Source organism: Taudactylus pleione, unplaced genomic scaffold (genome assembly GCF_031769625.1).
Source record: "Taudactylus pleione unplaced genomic scaffold, aTauple2 ptg000717l, whole genome shotgun sequence".
NCBI lineage: Eukaryota > Metazoa > Chordata > Amphibia > Anura > Myobatrachidae > Taudactylus > Taudactylus pleione.
The window spans coordinates 917,227-935,948 of NW_028285119.1; the positions used below are offsets into that span (position 1 = coordinate 917,227).

Here is an 18,722-nt window from a genome sequence, read left to right on the forward strand (position 1 = left end):
TGAAAATAATAGGGTGTCTGTATAGTAAGGGACAAATGTCCTAATATCTGACAGTTAACCAAGATATAATATCTTTATGATGCAAAATTCTAGATGAGAGCTTTATTCACCTACTATTCAAATATTGGTTATTAAGGAATCACAGTGTAGGTTTTTAATGCTATTATGGAATATATATCTCTTGCTACTCATAACCAAAATAAGGCATAGTGTGTTGAGGGTGTCCCTAATAAAAGCGTTTTATTACTAATGGTCAATCTGGGTGGACTTTATATAAAGTTCTAAGACATGTCACTCCTAGTCATATATTCCAGTGTAACACACATATCATGTTTATCCACTGTCAGTGACAGGAGAAAAGGAGTACTGTCTGCCCATATATACATAAGTATCCTATAGACAAATTAGAGAGGGCTTGTAATGCACTTTTTCCCCATGCTGTTCCTAGAATGCAGATATATTATTATATTGGAGTAATGTTAGTCAGAGGAAGTGTTTAATCATCTCTGATATATTACTGCCGAATAGCACAGTCTCCCCTGTGCCTCTATTTGTTAGTGAAAATCGATATATGTGACCAGATCGAGTAAGATCATATGTGGTTATGTATCTTATTCACTGATACCTAGTACTGTTACACTATATCAACTTCAAATACTAACTGGCGCAGGTCGCATGTGTCCACTAATAGGTCTTTTATACATAGAGACACACACTGTATATATACAGTCAGGTCCATAAATATTGGGACATTGACAGAATTTTCATATTTTGGCCTCTATTCCCCACCACAATGGCTTTGAAATGAAACAAACAAGATGTGCTTTAACTGCAGACTTTCAGATTTAATTTGAGGGTAATTACATCCAAATCAGGTGAAAGGTGTAGGAATTACAACGGTTCCTATATGTGCCTCCCACTTTTTAAGGGGCCAAAAGTAATGGGACTATCAACTCAAAAGCTATTTCATGGACAGGTGTGGGCTATTCCCTCGTTATTTCATTATCAATTAAGCAGGTAAAAGGTCTGGAGTTGATTCTAGGTGTGACATTTGCATTTGGAATCAGTTGTTGAGATCCAAAGAGCTGTCACTATCAGTGAAGCAAGCCATCATTAGGCTGAAAAATCAAAACAAACCCATCAGAGAGATAGCAAAAACATTAGGTGTGGCCAAATCAACTGTTTGGAACATTCTTAAAAAGAAAGAACGCACCGGAGAGCTCAGCAACACCAAAAGACCCGGAAGACCACGAAAAACAACTGTGGTGGATGACAGAAGAATTATTTCCCTGCTGAAGAAAAACCCCTTCACAACAGTTGGCCAAATCCAGAACACTCTCCAGGAGGTAGGTGTATATGTGTCAAAGTCAACAATCAAGAGAAGACTTCACAAGAGTGAATATAGAGGGTTCACCACAAGATGTAAACCATTGATGAGCCACAAAAACAGGAAGACCAGATTAGAGTTTGCCAAACAACATCTAAAAAAGCCATTACAGTTCTGGAACAACATCCTATGGACAGATGAGACAAAGATCAACTTGTACCAGAGTGATGGGAAGAGAAGAGTATGGAGAAGGAAAGGAACTGCTCATGATCCAAAACATACCACCTCATCAGTGAAGCATGGTGGTGGTAGTGTCATGGCGTGGGCATGTATGGCTGCCAATGGAACTGGTTCCCTTGTATTTATTGATGATGTGACTGCTGACAAAAGCAGCAGAATGAATTCTGAAGTGTTTCGGGCAATATTATATGCTCATATTCAGTCAAATGCTTCAGAACTCATTGGACGGCGCTTCACAGTGCAGATGGACAATGACCCAAAGCATACTGCAAAAGCAACCAAAGAGTTTTTTAAGGCTAAAAAGTGGAATGTTATGCAATAGCCAAGTCAATCCCCTGACCTGAATCCGATTGAGCATGCATTTCACTTAATGAAGACAAAACTGAAGGGAAAATGCCCCAAGAACAAGCAGGAACTGAAGACATTTGCAGTAGAGGCCTGGCAGAGCATCACCGGGGATGAAACCCAGCGTCTGGTGATGTCTATGCGTTCCAGACTTCAGGCTGTAATTGCCTGCAAAGGATTTGCAACGAGGTATTAAAAAGTGAAAGTTAGATTTAGAATTCTTTAGTTTGTCCCATTACTTTTGGCCCCTTAAATAGTGGGAGGCACATATAGAAACCATTGTAATTCCTACACCGCTCACCTGATTTGGATGTAATTACCCTCAAATTAAATCTGAAAGTCTGCATTTAAAGCACATCTTGTTTGTTTCATTTCAAAGCCATTGTGGTGGTGAATAGAGGACAAAATATGAAAATTCTGTCAATGTCCCAATATTTATGCACCTGACTGTATGAGCTACTGGTCCCATCCTTGTAATATGAAAGGCTGGGACTCAATTCATACCCTGTCAAGATATGAAAGCAGATTAACATAGAAACGGATACAGTAACACCTTTATATTGTTACACTGTGTCCGCTTAAGCTCTTAATTAGAGTAAATCAAATACGCCTGCTCTAGTCCTGTCCTTATGATATGAAAGGCTAGGACTTTGGGAGTCATTCAGACCCGCTCGTGAGCGGCAGTACGCTCACAAGCGGGTCGATGTCCCCCACTGCGCATGCGCACGACGGAGGGAGCTCCGTCGTGCACATGCGCGAGACCCAGAGAGCGACGGGCTCTCCATCGCTCCGGGTCTCGCACCAAAGGGGGCGTGCTGTCGATGTTGATTGACAGCACGCCCCCTTTGGTGGGCGTGCCGGGGGCGTGCCTGCCAGACGGAGGCGTTCCCATGGGAACGCCTACCGTCTCTAGCCGTCCCCACTGACATCACTAGTGATGTTAGTGGGAGTGATTTTGGCTCTGATAGGGCTTGCGGCAGCGAGACCCTACCGCAGGGTCTCCGTTGCAAGCCCGATGGTCGCGATGGTCAAGACCATCGCGACCATCATCGAGGACGCACGCTATAGCTGTGGGTGGTAACCCACAGCTATGCGAGCATCCATGAGGACGCTCCAAAAAAAGGTAGAAGGGCCCTGATTCAGAGCGAGCGCTCTGGTCAGAGCGTTCAGCTCTGAATCAGGCCCTTCATTCATGCCCTCTATAAAGGTATGAAAGCAACTTGACATAAAGACGTGTACAATAACACCCTTATGTTGTTACACTGTGTCTGTTTCAGCTCTTGACTAGAGCAAGTCATATACGTCTGCTACCAGATTATTGTTCTATTTAAAGAGACACAGTCTACATAAAAATAACTTAATAGTCCCGTAGTCGTAACATGAGGGACTCATATTTAATATGTACCCTCTATCAGGTGAGAGAGCAAGTCATATATAATACAGAAAGTAAGGTAGAGTAGTAAATTACAATGTATCTATGTCACTGACATGTCCGTGCAGTAACTTTGGATCACTAAACTCCTGGCTGAGGCAGGTCACATGCGCCTGCTGGCAAGTCCCTGTGTCTAACAGACACCCTACGTTAATATCTAACAATAAACTAACATTATCACTGTGGTTTAACACACATTTAAAAGTATAATACATGTGGACAGACGAATGGCGCATGTCTATACCTCTTATCCGGAAATTGCCAGGCCTCGGCCATGTGATCCACCAGCTGATCTGATAGCGGGAAAACTGCCGAAGACACCTTTATCTGTTTAAACAGAGGGTGTTTGGATTTAGGGGCTGCTTCGTCATCCTCTATAACCAATGCGGATCTGACCACACGAACCAAGACAGGAATGTTAATCCTTGATTTACGCTACGCCTCTTGCTGAGGGGAGTCGGGGTTAGAGGCATCAGCCACCTCTCCGTCATCAGATGACATCTCAGATTCTGACAGCTGTGTGGATTGAGATGACAACACAGGACGTTTAGCTGGTCATACAGGTTTCTCACTCTGCAACATGGTCTGAATGGCCGTAGAGGTCGTAGCCAGACTGTAATGAGGTAGAGAAAACATCCACCCATCGTGGGGGACCACCATGTAGTAATCCCACTGTGGGAATGACCGATGGTGGGGGACCACCATGTAGTAATCCCACTGTGGGAATGACCGCCTGCTGTGGTACAGGAGGGGTCTGCATAATCAGTGTTAGTCCCTGTGAGTGAGGGACGAACTGCTGTGGTACCTCCATAGGAGGAACCACAGCCGGAGCCGCCATGCAGTCCACAATGGAGACCAGCATCTGAGAAAATACCACCCAAGGGGGCTCCTGTACTGATGTCGGGGGGTTTGAGGCACATGGCGGGTTATAACACCTCATACATAACCCATCCCGAACCACATCCTCCTCACTGAAAACTGCAGTACATAATCTGCAAGATTGCGGCATAAGTACAGGAATGTGTTCCTTACCCTTGTCAGACATCTCTGCAGGGTAAATGAAGCACAATAGCGCACTGTGTACAAAGCAACCAGGAGTATGTATAAATACCAACAGAGAGCAATATACTGGTCCTGTCTTATGCTTATGTAAGCTGCAGGAACCCGTTGCCAAAATATGGCACAGTGCAGCACACAACAGTATGTGACAGACCTCAGAAATATTGAAATATATATATATATATATATATATATATATATATATGAATATGAGGTCAGGTATGAGCTACCCTAACAACAACCTGTATTAGGGCAGAATGAGAGAAAGGGTATGGTCATAAGCTGACAGAGAGAAAAAAAGACACAGATAGCGCTAGCACAAGTCACATACAATGCAGGAAAGACGCTGCAAAGTGGCACTATACTCAACTACACAGACGCAGTGTCTGATAGGAAATAGCGCTACATACGCTGACCCTGGGGAGAGTACGCTGCTGGGGAGAGGTATGCATGGGGACCAGACAACGCGCTGTCCTGGGAGAACTGCGACTGCACCTTCGAAAATGGCTGCCGGAGACCTCAGAGGGGGCGTGTCCAGAGGAGAGCAGCTCAGGGAAGCCAGACCGCAGTGGAAAGGCGCGCTGAGCTGAGGAGACGCTTAAACAGGGAAGCTGTCTCCCCTAGCCGGTTATTAACCCCTGGGACGCTGGTTTCCCGCACCAATATGTCCCTGGTGGTCAAGTGGTGCGTGATGGCCGGAGCCTGCATCCACACCCAGCACCTCCGGTCTGACCCCTGAGACCGGAGGAATCGACTGCCATTACATGGGGGCCACCGCAAGTGGCGACCCGCCTTACTTGTCCCCTGACGTCCGTCTGGGTCCTCTCCGGGGGCCCTGGCTAGCACTGACCCCCAGAACGACCGCCGGGATCCCATATCAGTACTGGCGTTGCGGCACCGGAGCACCAGCGCAGACGTTCCTCGGGCAGTCTGCTGCTGCGCGCTCTATTCTTTTGTAAAAGTAAAATAAATAAAATAAAGAAATAAGCTTTAGGGACTGATGAACAGCCCCCTTGCAAAATGGTGACCCGACTTCGGCCGGGCACCAACGAAATTGAGGTGCTTCTGGCTTGGGGGCAGGGTATAGGGAGTGTGGACCCAATGCATCCTGGGAGCTGTAAAGCTTTAACTGCGTGGTGCCTGGATTGGTTCCTATCACCTACACCCCAAAGTCTCCCTGGGGAGCCTATGGTCCCTGAAGAACAAATTTGTATTGTTTTCCAGACATTTGCAAGAAAGATGACCTATATTTACAGTTCTGAAAAGATATACAATGAATATACATTTCTGAGATTGAAAAATTAGCTATTGAAGGTTTAAACAATCTGTCAGTGTAATTTTAAAGGGCATAAGGCCCCCATACATGGATCGCTGCGATCGGATCAGAAACTCTGATCCGCAGGTCGGAAATTCCGTCTGGTGGACATCGATGTTCCACGATCTGTTGCAAAAATCGGTAGATTCTACATGTTAAATTTCACCGATCTGCCAATCACGATAATTTTTTGATCGTGACCGGCAAATCTATTTCACCGATCCGCCAACCGGCATCTCTGGATCACGGCGATTCCTCTCTGATGTATGGGGGCCTTTACACAGTAGACGATAAAAGTGAACCATATGGACGATAACGTTCAGTGTGTATGCACAATATCGTTAATGATGTGCACTTTCGCAGATCGTTAACGATATCTTCCATCGCCTGAACTTGCAGGAGAATCTGTCAGATTCTGTAAGTTCGGGGATGCAGCAGGGTGACGTCACTAAACGATATCGGTCAGTGCGTATACCCAATGTCGTTTGCCTTGGAGTTCAAATGGAAACACTGACGATATTGCTCATGGAGCATATTGTCTAGTGCAGTGGTTCTCAAACTCGGTCCTCAGGACCCCACACAAGTCACGTTTTCCAGGTCACCCAGCAGGTGTACAGGTGTGTTCATTACTCACTGACACATTTTAAAAGATCCACAGGTGGAGCTAATTTCACTTGTGATTCTGCCAGGAGACCTGCAAAACATGCACCGTTTGGGGTCCTGAGGACAGAGTTTGAGAACCTGTGGTCTAGTGTGTATCCGCCTTTATAGACATTAAACCTATTAATGCTGATGTTTTTGTTCAATTTTGACCATGGCATTTCAGCTAATTACATATAACCTGATGGCAGATATTTGTATATTTGTGCTGGCTAGTTGACTGCTGGAGTTGTTATTTGGGTCATTTTCTCAAAATAATATATAGCATATAGGTACTTTATATATATATATATATATATATATATATATATATTTATGTGTGTATATACTTGTGTGTGTGTGTGTATATATATATATATATATATATATATATATATATATGTCATTCCCGCGCTTGAGTTCATACTGCTCCCTCCCACAAGTTCCTGTGGAAACTCCACCTGGGAGAATAATCCTGTTAATGTTGGTCGAAAAAATTTGTGCCAATATCGACATTATTGCTGAATAGACTCCTAATATTCCCATACTGTGACAAAAGTACAGATGGAATCTAAATCCTGTGCATGTTTATGGCCCAGGGAACGATCTGTGTTACTGCAAAGTCAAATAGCAAAAATGGTTTCAGCCACTATCAAGGAAGGCTGCAAAATCTGATGACACTGACAAAAGTATAATACAGTATACAACTACAGGGGAAACCTGTTAGCTGCCCAGCGTGAGGCTGCAAGAGGTGGGACGTGGAAGCAGCAGCAGCTAAACATCATCATGTCCCTTCCGGACTCCTCCCCTTCCTACACAGCCGCCCCCGCCCACACCGATCACATGCCTCTCTGGTACCAGACCACTTGCTGCCTTGTGTCACACTCACTACTACTTTAGACTTAACCTGTACGGTGCTGCTGGGAAGGCCAGGTACAGTATACAGGGAAGTGAGTTGTACATTGTGTCTGCAGAACTGTAGCTGCTATTAGCGTGGGTTACAATACAGATGCATGTCTCGCCTGTCTGAGTGTGGCTGATGCCATGATGCCTATAACTGGCAGGGCATGCTGGGATGTATAGTTTCACAGCAGCTGGAGTGCCAGAGGTGCCTACCCCTGATTTATGTGGTATTTTACACTTACAGTAGTTATTGCTACATATCATCTCAGGTACCCTTTATATTGTACATGCAGCTGACAAATTGTAATCTACAAAGTGTCATCTATTAAATATATTATAGGTGTTAGACAGCTTCAGTATTTATGTTAGTGCTATAAAGATGAGTCTATGTGACTGAAGGCTAATTGTGTATCCCTGATAATATCAACAAAAATCCTAGTAACTATGGGGCCTATTGAATTTAGGACCTGATTCAGACCCGCTCGCTGTGAGCGATTTTTGCCCATCTACGCATGCGTATAATTCGCAGTGCACAAACTATTCGTTGTGATCTGATTTTTGTTGCTCGTAAACCACTATCAGGTCGCTGCTTTGAGTGACAGTGCCGTTTGTGGGAGGTAACAGGAAGGTGCTTGAGAACGGGGGAGTGGATGTGCGAACGCAGGCGTATCAGGCTGCCTAAACGCTGTTTAAAGGGCGCGCATATTTAGAAAAGTAGCGTCATTGTACACATCACCTGCATGTATTTCAGCCCGCACTGATCGCAGTGCTTGCGGAGGGGAAAGGCAACCCCAAGGGCTGCGAGCAGCTCACGATGGTCCCGATTATTCATACATTTCCCGGAGATTACGTGTGTTGCGAGTGGCAAGGGGGCGTCTTCAGACACTTGCAAGCGCAATTTGCCGTAGCTCGCTAACTCACAGTGGGCGTCCTTACGCTATGCAGTGCGAGCGCTTTTAAATATCCAGCCCCTTTTTGCCAGCGAACCACCGCATCTTGCGAGCGGGTCTGAATGAGCTCCTTAGAGCGATGCTGAATAGCCCTGGGAAGGAGTTTCGGAAGCTATTCAATTTACTGCGCTGTTAGACCGACTAAATGATTTCTCCTTGCACCCTCTTGAGAGTGCGAGCCGAAATCTGACTAAAGTGCCGGCCGCAATGCTGGTTTTTATCATAGCGTGGCTCTAACAGCCTCATGGTCGGCACTTTAGTCGGAGAATGCTGGTTAGTGCGATTAAACACCCAGCTTTAGTCGCACTCTCTGGCCTTCTCTGACTTAGGGCCGGATTCAATTAGAGGCGAATAGTGACGTTTGGAGAGAGGTTTCCACGAAATCGGACTTTCCGCCGTTATTTTGGGGTGCAAATGTGGGGAAACTATTCAGAATCATTGGGATAGTCTCCCAAAGGAAAAATCAGCAACATTTTTTTTTTTTTTAAATGCCCTCCGAATACCCCAAAAAGTACTTTCATTTTGGGGGCGAAAAAGTGGGGGGCCAACTATAGAAACTAGCGAAATAGACTTCTTGGGGTGCTGTAAGGAGGGGCCAAGTGTTTTTGGTATTGCAGGTGCATGTATGAGGGTGGTTTTTCACGTTTTTTTAAAAGTTCACGTTACAGACATAAAACTATGGACCTGATTCAGACCTGCTCGCTAGGATGAGCTCTCTCGTTGCTGGCCGATTTTTGCATTCTGCGTATGCATCACATTGCGTGTGCGACAGACCGGGAAGCACTTGTTCGCTCAGCATAGACAGCCCAGTTGAATGAGTGACAGGAGAGGCCGTTTGTGGGTGGTAACAGGTGCAAGACACTAGAAAAGGGGGAGCGGAGGTACGAACACATGCGTGTCTGTATGTTTCAACGCCGTTTCATAGGCGTGCATAATTAACAGTCAACTTTATTGTGCACGTCACCTGATTGTATTTCACACTGAAGGGATCACAGTGCTTGCGGCCAGGTATAGTCAACCTCAAGCGCTGCGAGCACATCCGATGGTGCTCGATGTACCAATGTTTTCATGCACTTCCTGCAGATGACGTTTGCAAGTGGGCATCTTATGAACGGCTGGTGAGCGTCTACTTACGCAAAGTGATCGCTCGCCAAGACGTAGTGGGCGTGCTAATGCCTTGCCGAGCGATTGCCTGCCTTCGCTGGATTTGCATACGCTGGGAACGAGCGATCGCATCTAGTGAATGGCTCTGAATCAGGCCACATGCTTGCACCCATTTTTAAGTACCCCAAATTTGACTGGAGTACTTGTTTTCACCAAAAAATACTGCTTTATGCCATTCTTCACCACTTTTGCAAAGACGCTAATAAGAAGCAATTGAAACTACTTTTATTAGGGCTATTACTACACATCTACATTGATTCCCTATGTTAGTGCATCATTTTTTGGGTACAGACTGATTTCCCCACTTCTGACAGTACTTTCCGCCTGTTCCGCATTTGCCGCTTTCCGTTTTCACCTGTTTAGGAATTCATTATGGAGAAAACCGGGGATGCCTGTGTAAAGTTTCCTCCTCTTAAACAGGTGAAGGAGACAGAAAGTCGGACAGGCGAAACTTTTCGACTCTAATTGAATACTGGCTTTAAGTGGTGAATTGAATAGCTCCGGGAACTCCTTCCCAGGGCTATTCAGCATCGCGCTCAATTGAGTCGCTCCCTATAAAAGCTGATAACTTGCAGTAGAGGAACATGCTTTTGAATCTGCCACAAACATTTTATTTATACCGACGTAATACTAGCCTTCGTCATTTTACAATAATTGTAATCATTCATTTTAAGGGGTATATTTATCACAGTCTGCATCTCAGAAGTGAATGTGCTGTGATAAGTTCGCCCAGTATCGCAATGCAAGGATGTATCAAGAATCACATGCAGGGACAAAGCTTGTGTTAAAGCTCTGTATCTGCGAATCCTGTTCACATACGTATCACTGTATATTCTGCAAAAAATACAGTGAGTATGCGTCCGTACATGTGCCGCGGGCTGCTGATATTTATTAATAAATATGCCCCTAAATCACTACACTAATATATGTCAAAGCCAATAGCCTAGTGTATGTAGCCTTATTATAAAGCACTGTGATTGTAAGGCAGGTATCACCTTGTATGGTAGTGTATGTTCCCGCTAGGCTGTTTTAGCGCGGTTCCATGCCCTGCCCAATTTTAAAGGGGGAAAGCTCACCCTACCCTTTTACCGGCACCCCGCTAAAACATCTTGCCCTGTGTCTTTCCCACACGCGGACCGCAGTGTCTCCATGTGGGAAAAGCTGCGGCGAGCTACCTCTGCCAGGTGAATAGATGCTGTGCGCCCATCTTTTCACCATGAGGGGAGTGCTTGGGGAAAGTCCAGCGCATCCACAAGTGCTGGGCATGCCCCCAAGTGTGATGAATTGGGGGCGTGTCACAAGGACACGCTCCCTTTCTGGAGTGCGCGCAGATACCACATGACCAGATTATCTGCACCCTGCCCTTCCCGCAGTTTAGCGGGAATACTAGTAGTGCACAGGTACATGGTAGTGCACAAGAATTAACGGGAAGTGGTGTTAATTGTATTTGCAGTAACTGCGCACGTAATGTGCTGCAGTTCCTGGTTCCCTGCATTATCAGTGCTGCTATCAACTAGAAAGGGTGCCAATATAGTCTTGCAAGTTATGAATGGTCAGTAGCACTGAACATTCCAATAAGTGCTGGAATTGATTTTGCCAACTCAGGCTGGCGCTACATCCCTGGCTGCTGGAATATAATCAGCCAGTGCTTGTGCACACAAATATTAATAACGTTTTTTTTGTCCCTTTTTTTTTTGCCTTGGCTACCCTAACTCACATGCGCACTAAGGGCCTGATTCAGACCCGCTCGCAAGTGGGTCGATGGCCGGGCAGTGCGCACGCTCGAGCCCCGGAGCGAGTAGAACTTCACTCACTTGGGGCTCCCTGCAAAACGAGGCGGCTGTCGATGTTGATCCACAGCTCGCCCCGTTTTGTAGGCGGGTCAGGTGGGGTGGCTGGCCAAATGGAGGCGTTCCCGAAGGACCGCCTGCCATTTGGGGGCGGCCCTACTGACATCGTGATGTCAGTAGTGAACTTCCTGCTCTATTAGAGCAGGAAGTTCGCAAGGGTCTAGTCGCAAGCCCGATGGTCGCGACCATCGCCAGGCCGCCCGCTAAAGCTGTGGGTGGTCACTCACAGCTTAGCGAGCGGCCTGGAGGCCGGTGAAAAAAAAAAAAATGGCCACCCAGATTCAGAGCGAGCACTCGCAATTGGCGAGCGCCTCTGAATCGGGGCCTAAATCTGGTGCTGCTGGGTATGCATGCCTGGCACATGCACAATATGTCCTCATGCGCTGGTCTCCATCGCAAATATCAGCAGAGGAGGTATCACCAAAGAGATGAATTAACACTCTGGAGTCGATTCAGACCCGGACACTAAGCTGCGGTTTCTCGCAGCCAAAAGGTTATGCAAATTCCGCGTTCACACTATCTGGTCTAAGGACGCCCTCTATGTCTTAGAGAGCGACAGCAGAGCGTAAGCACGCCGGTCTAAAGACGCCCACTTTTCTTTCTTTACACACGTCATTTCTAGGAAGTGTATGATTAATCAGAACCATTGAGAGCCATCGGAGCTGCACGCAGCGCTTGAGGTAGACCCTACCCCATCGCAAGCACTGCGATCACTGCAGGCTGAAATATAACCAAGTGACATGTACAATGACGACTCCATGCTAATTATGCACACCCATAAAACTCTGTTTAGATGCCCAGACATGCCTGCATTTGCAGGACCACTCCCCAGTTCACAAGCACCTTCCCCTGTTACCACCCACAAACGGCACTATCTGCCACTTAAAGTAGCGTCCAGTCTGTGTACTAAGAGCGCACAATTCCCGATCGTAGTGACTAGTTTGCGCATATTGACGCACATGCATGCGCAGACGGGCGACTATTGGCCATAGCGTGCGTTCGCCGCTTAGCGTCCGGGGCTGAATCGGGCCCTCTATCTTCAGCAAAAGCTTTTTAAATACATTTCATCGATATTTGGCCCTGCTTCACCTCAATAATGGTCGGAGCAGAACCTGCATCTAACAATCTTTACTCTCCCAGATAACACATCTTTCCTTAATTGACAGGACACAGCAAACCTGCGGTAATGTGCGGTAAACCATAGATTCCTTGTTAAGTGCAGGAATACTTTGTTTACCCCACGTGTTAAGTCCCAGAGGATGCACTTAACGCAGAGTTTTCCTCGCAGCTCCTGAGGCTGCAAGGAAAAATCTGCATCAAAGTGCACCCCCTGGGACTTAACGCACAGGAGTTCTAATTGAATAGGTCAGTAAAACCACATGGCTAATTGAATCTGCCCCTCAGTGTGTCTTCTGTGTGACCACATTTTAAAAAGTTAGGTGTAATGTTGGAAGACTTAAAATGCTCTTCCAGCCGGGGTGGCCCTCGTGCAGTACTCTGTAAGTCCGGTTGGACCTGGGTGCCGGGCGGTGTAATAAAACTGCTTCACAATGGGGTTTGTGTTCTCACTGAAAACTAACATCTCTTCTTCAGGGTCCATAGGGCTCCACAGGGAGACCTTGGGGTGCAGGTGGTGGTTGAGGACCGGGCACTACGCAGTTAAAGCTTTCAGCTCCCAGGATGCATCGGTCCATCCCCTGATACCCCGAGCCAGAGGCACTTCAGTTTCGTCGGTGCCCAGCGGAGATGGGTCACCATTACTTTGGCAGCCCAAATAGCTTTTATTTTATGATTTGTTTATTTTATATTTTCTTGCACAGGACGTCTGCGCTGCCGCTCCGTCTACCCTCCGGGCGCTTCGGCTGGGGTTGACGGCGGGCATCCTGGGGTCTCGCTAGCCAGCCTCCGCGGACGGACCCAGACTGCAGCCAAGACGCAAGGGGACAGGTAAGGTGGGACATCGCTTGCGGGGACCCCGCGGATTGGCAGTCATACCTCCGGTCTTCGGGGACAGACCGGAGGCGCTGAGAGTGAACACAGGCTTTGTCCAAAGTGATCCACTAGACCAACAGGGTACATGGAGCAGAAATCCAGCATCCCCGTGGTTAAAATCAGCATGGGGAGGTCAGCTTTCCCCATTAAAGCGGCCACTCAGCTCAGGGCACCATTCCTCTGAGGTCTCGCTTCCCTGAACTGCTCTCCTCCTCTGACCACACCCCCTCATACGTCTCCAGTGGCCATTTTCTCCAGGCTCAGCCACAACTCTCTCAGGGAAACGCAGGGTCCGGTTGCCCTACATACCTCTCCCTGGAGTCAGGTTATATAGCGCTTTAGCCTACCAGATGTTGAGTCACTGACCACAGAATCTGTGTAGTTGATTGTAGTACTCTTCTGCAGTTACAGTGCCTTGCAAAATTATTCACCCCCGTTTGCATTTTTCATGTGATGTTGCCTCACAACCTGTAATTAAAATGGATTTTTTTTGAAGGTGTGCATCATTTCATTCACAGAACATACCTACAACTGTGAAGTTGTGTTGTTTTTTTTATATTGTGAATCAAACAACATTTAGGACAACATAACAGAAAACTGCAGCGTGCATAACTATTCACCTCCCTAAAGTCAGTACTTTGTCGAGCCACCATTTGCGGCAATTACAGCTGAGAGTTGCTTTGGCAAAACTGCTCCAGCTCCTTCATGTTGGATGGTTTCTACTTGTGAACAGCAATCTTCAAGTCTGACCACAGATTCTCAATTGGATTGAGATCTGGGCTTTGATTAGGCCATACCAACACATTTCAATGTTTCCCATTAAAACCACTCGAGTGTTGCTTTAGCAGTATGCTTTCGGTCATTGTCCTGCTGGAAGGTGAACCTCCATCCCAGTCTCAAATCACAGGCAGACTGAAACAGGTTTTCCTCAAGAATATCCGTCTTTCCCTCGACTCAAATCAGTTTCCAAGTCCCTACTGCTGAAAAACATCCCCACAGCATGATGCTGCCACCATCATGTTTCACTGTGGGGATGGTGTTCTTGGGGTGATGGGATGTGTTGGGTTTGCGCCAGACATAGGGTTTTCCTTGGTGGCTGAAAAGTTAAATTTTAGTCTCATCTGATCAGAACACCTTCCTCCATACATTTGGGGAGTCGCCCACACGCCTTTTGGCAAACTCAAATCGTGTCTTCTTATTTTTATCACTAAAGCTGCATACACACACAACGATTGAGTTATTGAACGATTTTAGTAAACGATTTTCTACCTTGAAAAAATTAACTAAAATCGTTTACTAAAGTTGTTCATTAACTATGTTCTTTTAAATATAATGAACGATTTTTATGAACTACAAACGATTTTTGCATATTAACTTAATGAAAATCGTTGAGTTGACAAGTCTGACTAAACTACAAACGTGAACGCGCATGAACAATAATCGTTCATCGTTTGACTCAGAAAGTGAACGATTTTTTCAGACGATTATCGTTAAACGATAATCGTTCAAAAAATCGTTGTGTGTGTATGCACCTTAAGTAATGGCTTTTTTCTGGCCACTCTTCCATAAAGCCCAACTCTATGGATTGTACGGCTTATTGTGGTCCCTTGCACAGATACACCAGTCTCTGCTGTGGAACTCTGCAGCTCCTTCATGGTTACCTTTGGTCTCTGTGCTGCCTCTCTGATTAATGCCCTCCTAGTCCGGTCTGTGAGTTTTGGCGGACGGCCCTCTCTTTTCAGGTTTGTTGTGGTACCATGTACTTTCCATTTGATGATGATGGATGTGATGGTGCTCTGGGGGTTCATCAAAGATTTGGAAATTTTTTTATAACCCAACCCAGAATTGTACTTCTCAACAACTTTGCACCTGACTTGTTTGGAGAGCTCTTTGATCTTCATGGTGTGATGCCTCTTGTTTAGTGGTGTTGCAGCCTCTGGGGCCTTTCAGAAAAGGTGTGTTTATACTGACAGGTCATGTGACACTTAGATTTCACACAGGTGGACTTCATTTCACTAATTATGTGACTTCTTAAGGTAATTGTTTGCACCAGAAGTTTTGAGGGGCTTCATAGCAAAGGGGGTGATTACATATGCACATTTCAATTTTCAGAATTTTATTTATAAAGATTTATTTTTATATATATTTTTTCATTTCACTTCACCAAATTAGACTATTTTGTGCAGATCCATCACATAAAAATAATAAATTACAGGTTGTAATGTAACAAAAAAGGTACAAAGCCAAGGGAGTGAATACTTTTACAAGGCACTGTATATGGTATTTCTGCATTGTATGTGACTGATGCTAGCGCTGCCTGTCTGTTTATTTCTCTATACTGTCAGTATATCTTTCCCTTTTTTTTTTTCTTAGTTTGCCCTAACATACAGGTGTATTCAGGGTTTGTCCAGTGCCTCACATCTCTACAACAAATGTATTTATGAGGATTGTCACATACAGTTGGTTACTGCACTGTGCCATATTTGTGCTGTGCGCTCCTGCAGCTTGCTCAAGCTTAATGTAGGGTACACACGGTCAGATTGTCTGGAAGATATGAACGATAACGATTGTAAAAATCGTTAAATCGTTCATATCGTTGACATGTTTGGCATGGATCGATGAACGATGCGCATGCCCGCATTTCATATAACGATATCTGATATCGACTGTTTGCAGTCACATTTGGACGATAGCATTCATTTAAATACTGTCAGAAATCGTTGGTAAAATCGTTCATCATTGATCTAGCAAGTCTGACCGTGTGTATGCACCACTCGACAGGATCAGTATATTGCATTCCTACTTGTATCCTACATACCCTGTGCTAAGCTACTCTACAGCTATGTCTAGCAAAGGTAAGAGTAGCAAGCAATCATCTGCACCCATACTGCTATCATGCAAATTATGTGCTGCAGGCATAAGTGAGCATTTGATACAAGATGGGTTATGTGTTAAGTGTTATACTCCACCAGGCCCATCAGACCCCCCAGCTCCTGCACAAGGGCCCCCCTTTTCTCAGGTGCTGGCTACTATTATGGACTGCCTAGCAGTATCGGCTGAAATTCCCCCTATGGGGTTACCACAATAGGCCGTAATTCCCCCACCTCTCAGATTCTGAAGTGTCATATGTGGAGGTAGAAGATGCTAATCTCTCTAACACTGACTCCCCTCTGGGGGAGGACGAGAGTCTGTCTAAAATTAATATTCCTGCCTTGGTGCAAGCTGTTAGATCCATCTTACTCATAGAAGATGACGAGCCAGACCCTAAATCTAAGCACCCACTGTTTAAACGACAGAAAGTGGCTTCAGCAGAGTTCCCTCTATCGGATAAACTAGCTGAACACATGGCTGCAGCCTGGCAGACGCCTGGTAAGAGGTCTCAGCCCTAAAAACGTCTGACCAACTGTTATCCATTTCCCGTGGCTCATTGTTCAAAATGAGAGATTCCCCCTGCGGTGGATTCATATGTTACGCGTTTAATTAAAAGTGCTACGTTACCTATACCTACAGTAACCTCTTTGAAGGATCCTGCGGATAGAAAGGTGGAGTCTTGCCTTAAATCGATATACTCTTTCAGGAGCTGTTGCCCGTCTGACCATGGCTATTGCATGGGTGGCTAAAGCTATAGAGAGCTGAGCTGACGCACTTGAAGACTCTTTTTTTCTCTCAGATGCTTCTACGGATCAGATGTCTTTCGTAGCTCACTTATGAGATGCAGCTTCCTATATTGGAGAAGCGACGTTGGATGCCAGTTTCCTAACCTCCAGAGTCTCGGCCGCGGCAGTGTGTGCGTGCTGTACCGTGTGGCTACGCTCATGGAAGGCAGATGCGGATTCCAAGAAAGGCCTAAAAGTGTTACCCTACAATGGGGAGATCTTGTTTGGCCCAGACATTTCTGTAGTTCAGTGTAAACCCCGGCCTTTACAAGCACCTGTGCAAAGGTCATTAAGCTGATGTGGGCGACCACCATACTTTTTATTAGACCCAGACATTGACAAGATTGTTGCCTTCAGCAACTACTGCTACAAAGCCTCGGACTACATCTTTTAAGTCCTTTCGTCCTCAAGTAAAGCCTAAAGGTCCGTCCTTTCCTAGGTTGTCGGTTTCCACTAGGGCCGCCAAGCCCAGGACCAAGCAGGCCTGGACCACCAGACCAGACATTTGCCTCTCGGGATGCTTCATTTAGGTGCCGGATTCTCCTCTCAGCGCAGGAGCGTCCCCACCCTTAAATGACTGCTTTGGGACATCCCCAAGGTCTCCCTGTTTAGCCCTATGGACCCTGAAGAAGAAAATTAGAGTTATGGTAAAACTTACCTTTTGTTAACTCTTTCTTCGAAGTCCATTGGGTCCACAGGGCACCCGCCCTGACGAACCTGGCTTCATATGGGCTATGTTTCTGGTCACCAGGTTCCCGTATCCTGTGATTCTTGTGTGTACCAGTCTTCCTTCTCTCTTCTCCTCCTCTGGCCTTTGGCTTGTCACGAACTGAGGTGCCTCTGGCTCGGGGGCTGGTTATAGGGGGATGGACCGATGCATCCTGTTAGCTAAAAGCTATAACTGCGATGTACCCGGTCCTCAACTACCACCTACACCCAAGGTCTCCCTGTGGACCAGGATGGACTTCGAAAAAAGAGAGCCCTGTTCCTTTCCCGTCTGTGTCTGTGCCCCTTTTCCCCATTAGAAGTTATGTGGATGAATAGTGCAAGGTTATGACCACATAATTGACCCTAAGGATGGTAGATTAGCACAATTTCCCTTTTTAATAAATCTTTAGGGCTTTTGCAGACTTCAAAGGTTGCCAATGGTAAACCCTGCTTGTTATAAACTGCCTTTGCATGGGGAAACCTATTTAACAAAAATCATGATAATATATAACACCGCAATACAGGAAAATAATAATAACAAGAAAATGCTTTATTCTTTGAATGCTTTTTATTATTTGCCCTATCTGTTTCTTTGTACTGGGCCTCACAATTTCTGATGGTGGTCTTGCCTTCTTGTAGTGTTTTTTTCTTACATTAGCAACTCTCACAACGTTAGATCCGACACAAGTAAACCTTCTGAATCGAGAATGGAGTGGAGATTTGCTGGAAGCAGGGAGCTATTGCAGATAAACAAAACTTGAGAATATGCTGTATACTCTTTTATTTTACATAGTTCTCTCCATATGACTGTGAAGCAGGGTGCTACTAACTTTTATTGACCTACAGATATCTAAATATTTTTCTGGAGTAAAGAATCTGCTGTTTCTGCATACATTCAGGAGAACTGAGTCATTCTTACCTGTTATATCTCTTCCTGCTGTTTATGTATTTGCAGAATGATTATACATTTTTGCCCTGAGTGTGGGCAGAAAGCAGAAGATGGATTTAAATTTTGTCCAAATTGTGGATTGAAATTTCCTAGAGATGACACTACGGAACCTCAGACTCTTCCGGACACGTCTTCTCCACTTCAGACAGGTAGAAACGGCTTCAAAAACAATATCCTCAAAAAATATATGAAC

At 45.6% G+C, this 18,722-nt stretch overlaps 1 protein-coding gene across 2 annotated transcripts in view; it reads left to right on the top strand.

Moving 5' to 3' along the window:
* Window positions 1-7,153: 7,153 nt before the first annotated feature.
* The window catches only part of VRK3 (VRK serine/threonine kinase 3), a 165,257-nt gene continuing 153,688 nt past the window's right edge, over window positions 7,154-18,722 (top strand). Inside the window, exons 1-2 of one of the 2 annotated variants that reach the window (XM_088456776.1) lie at window positions 7,154-7,290; window positions 18,536-18,678. In XM_088456776.1, coding sequence (XP_088312902.1) covers window positions 18,537-18,678 — 142 coding nt within the window. In that variant the 5' untranslated portion in view covers window positions 7,154-7,290; window position 18,536. The remainder of the gene's footprint in view (window positions 7,291-18,535; window positions 18,679-18,722) is intronic. The other variant, XM_088456775.1, reaches the window with a different exon arrangement.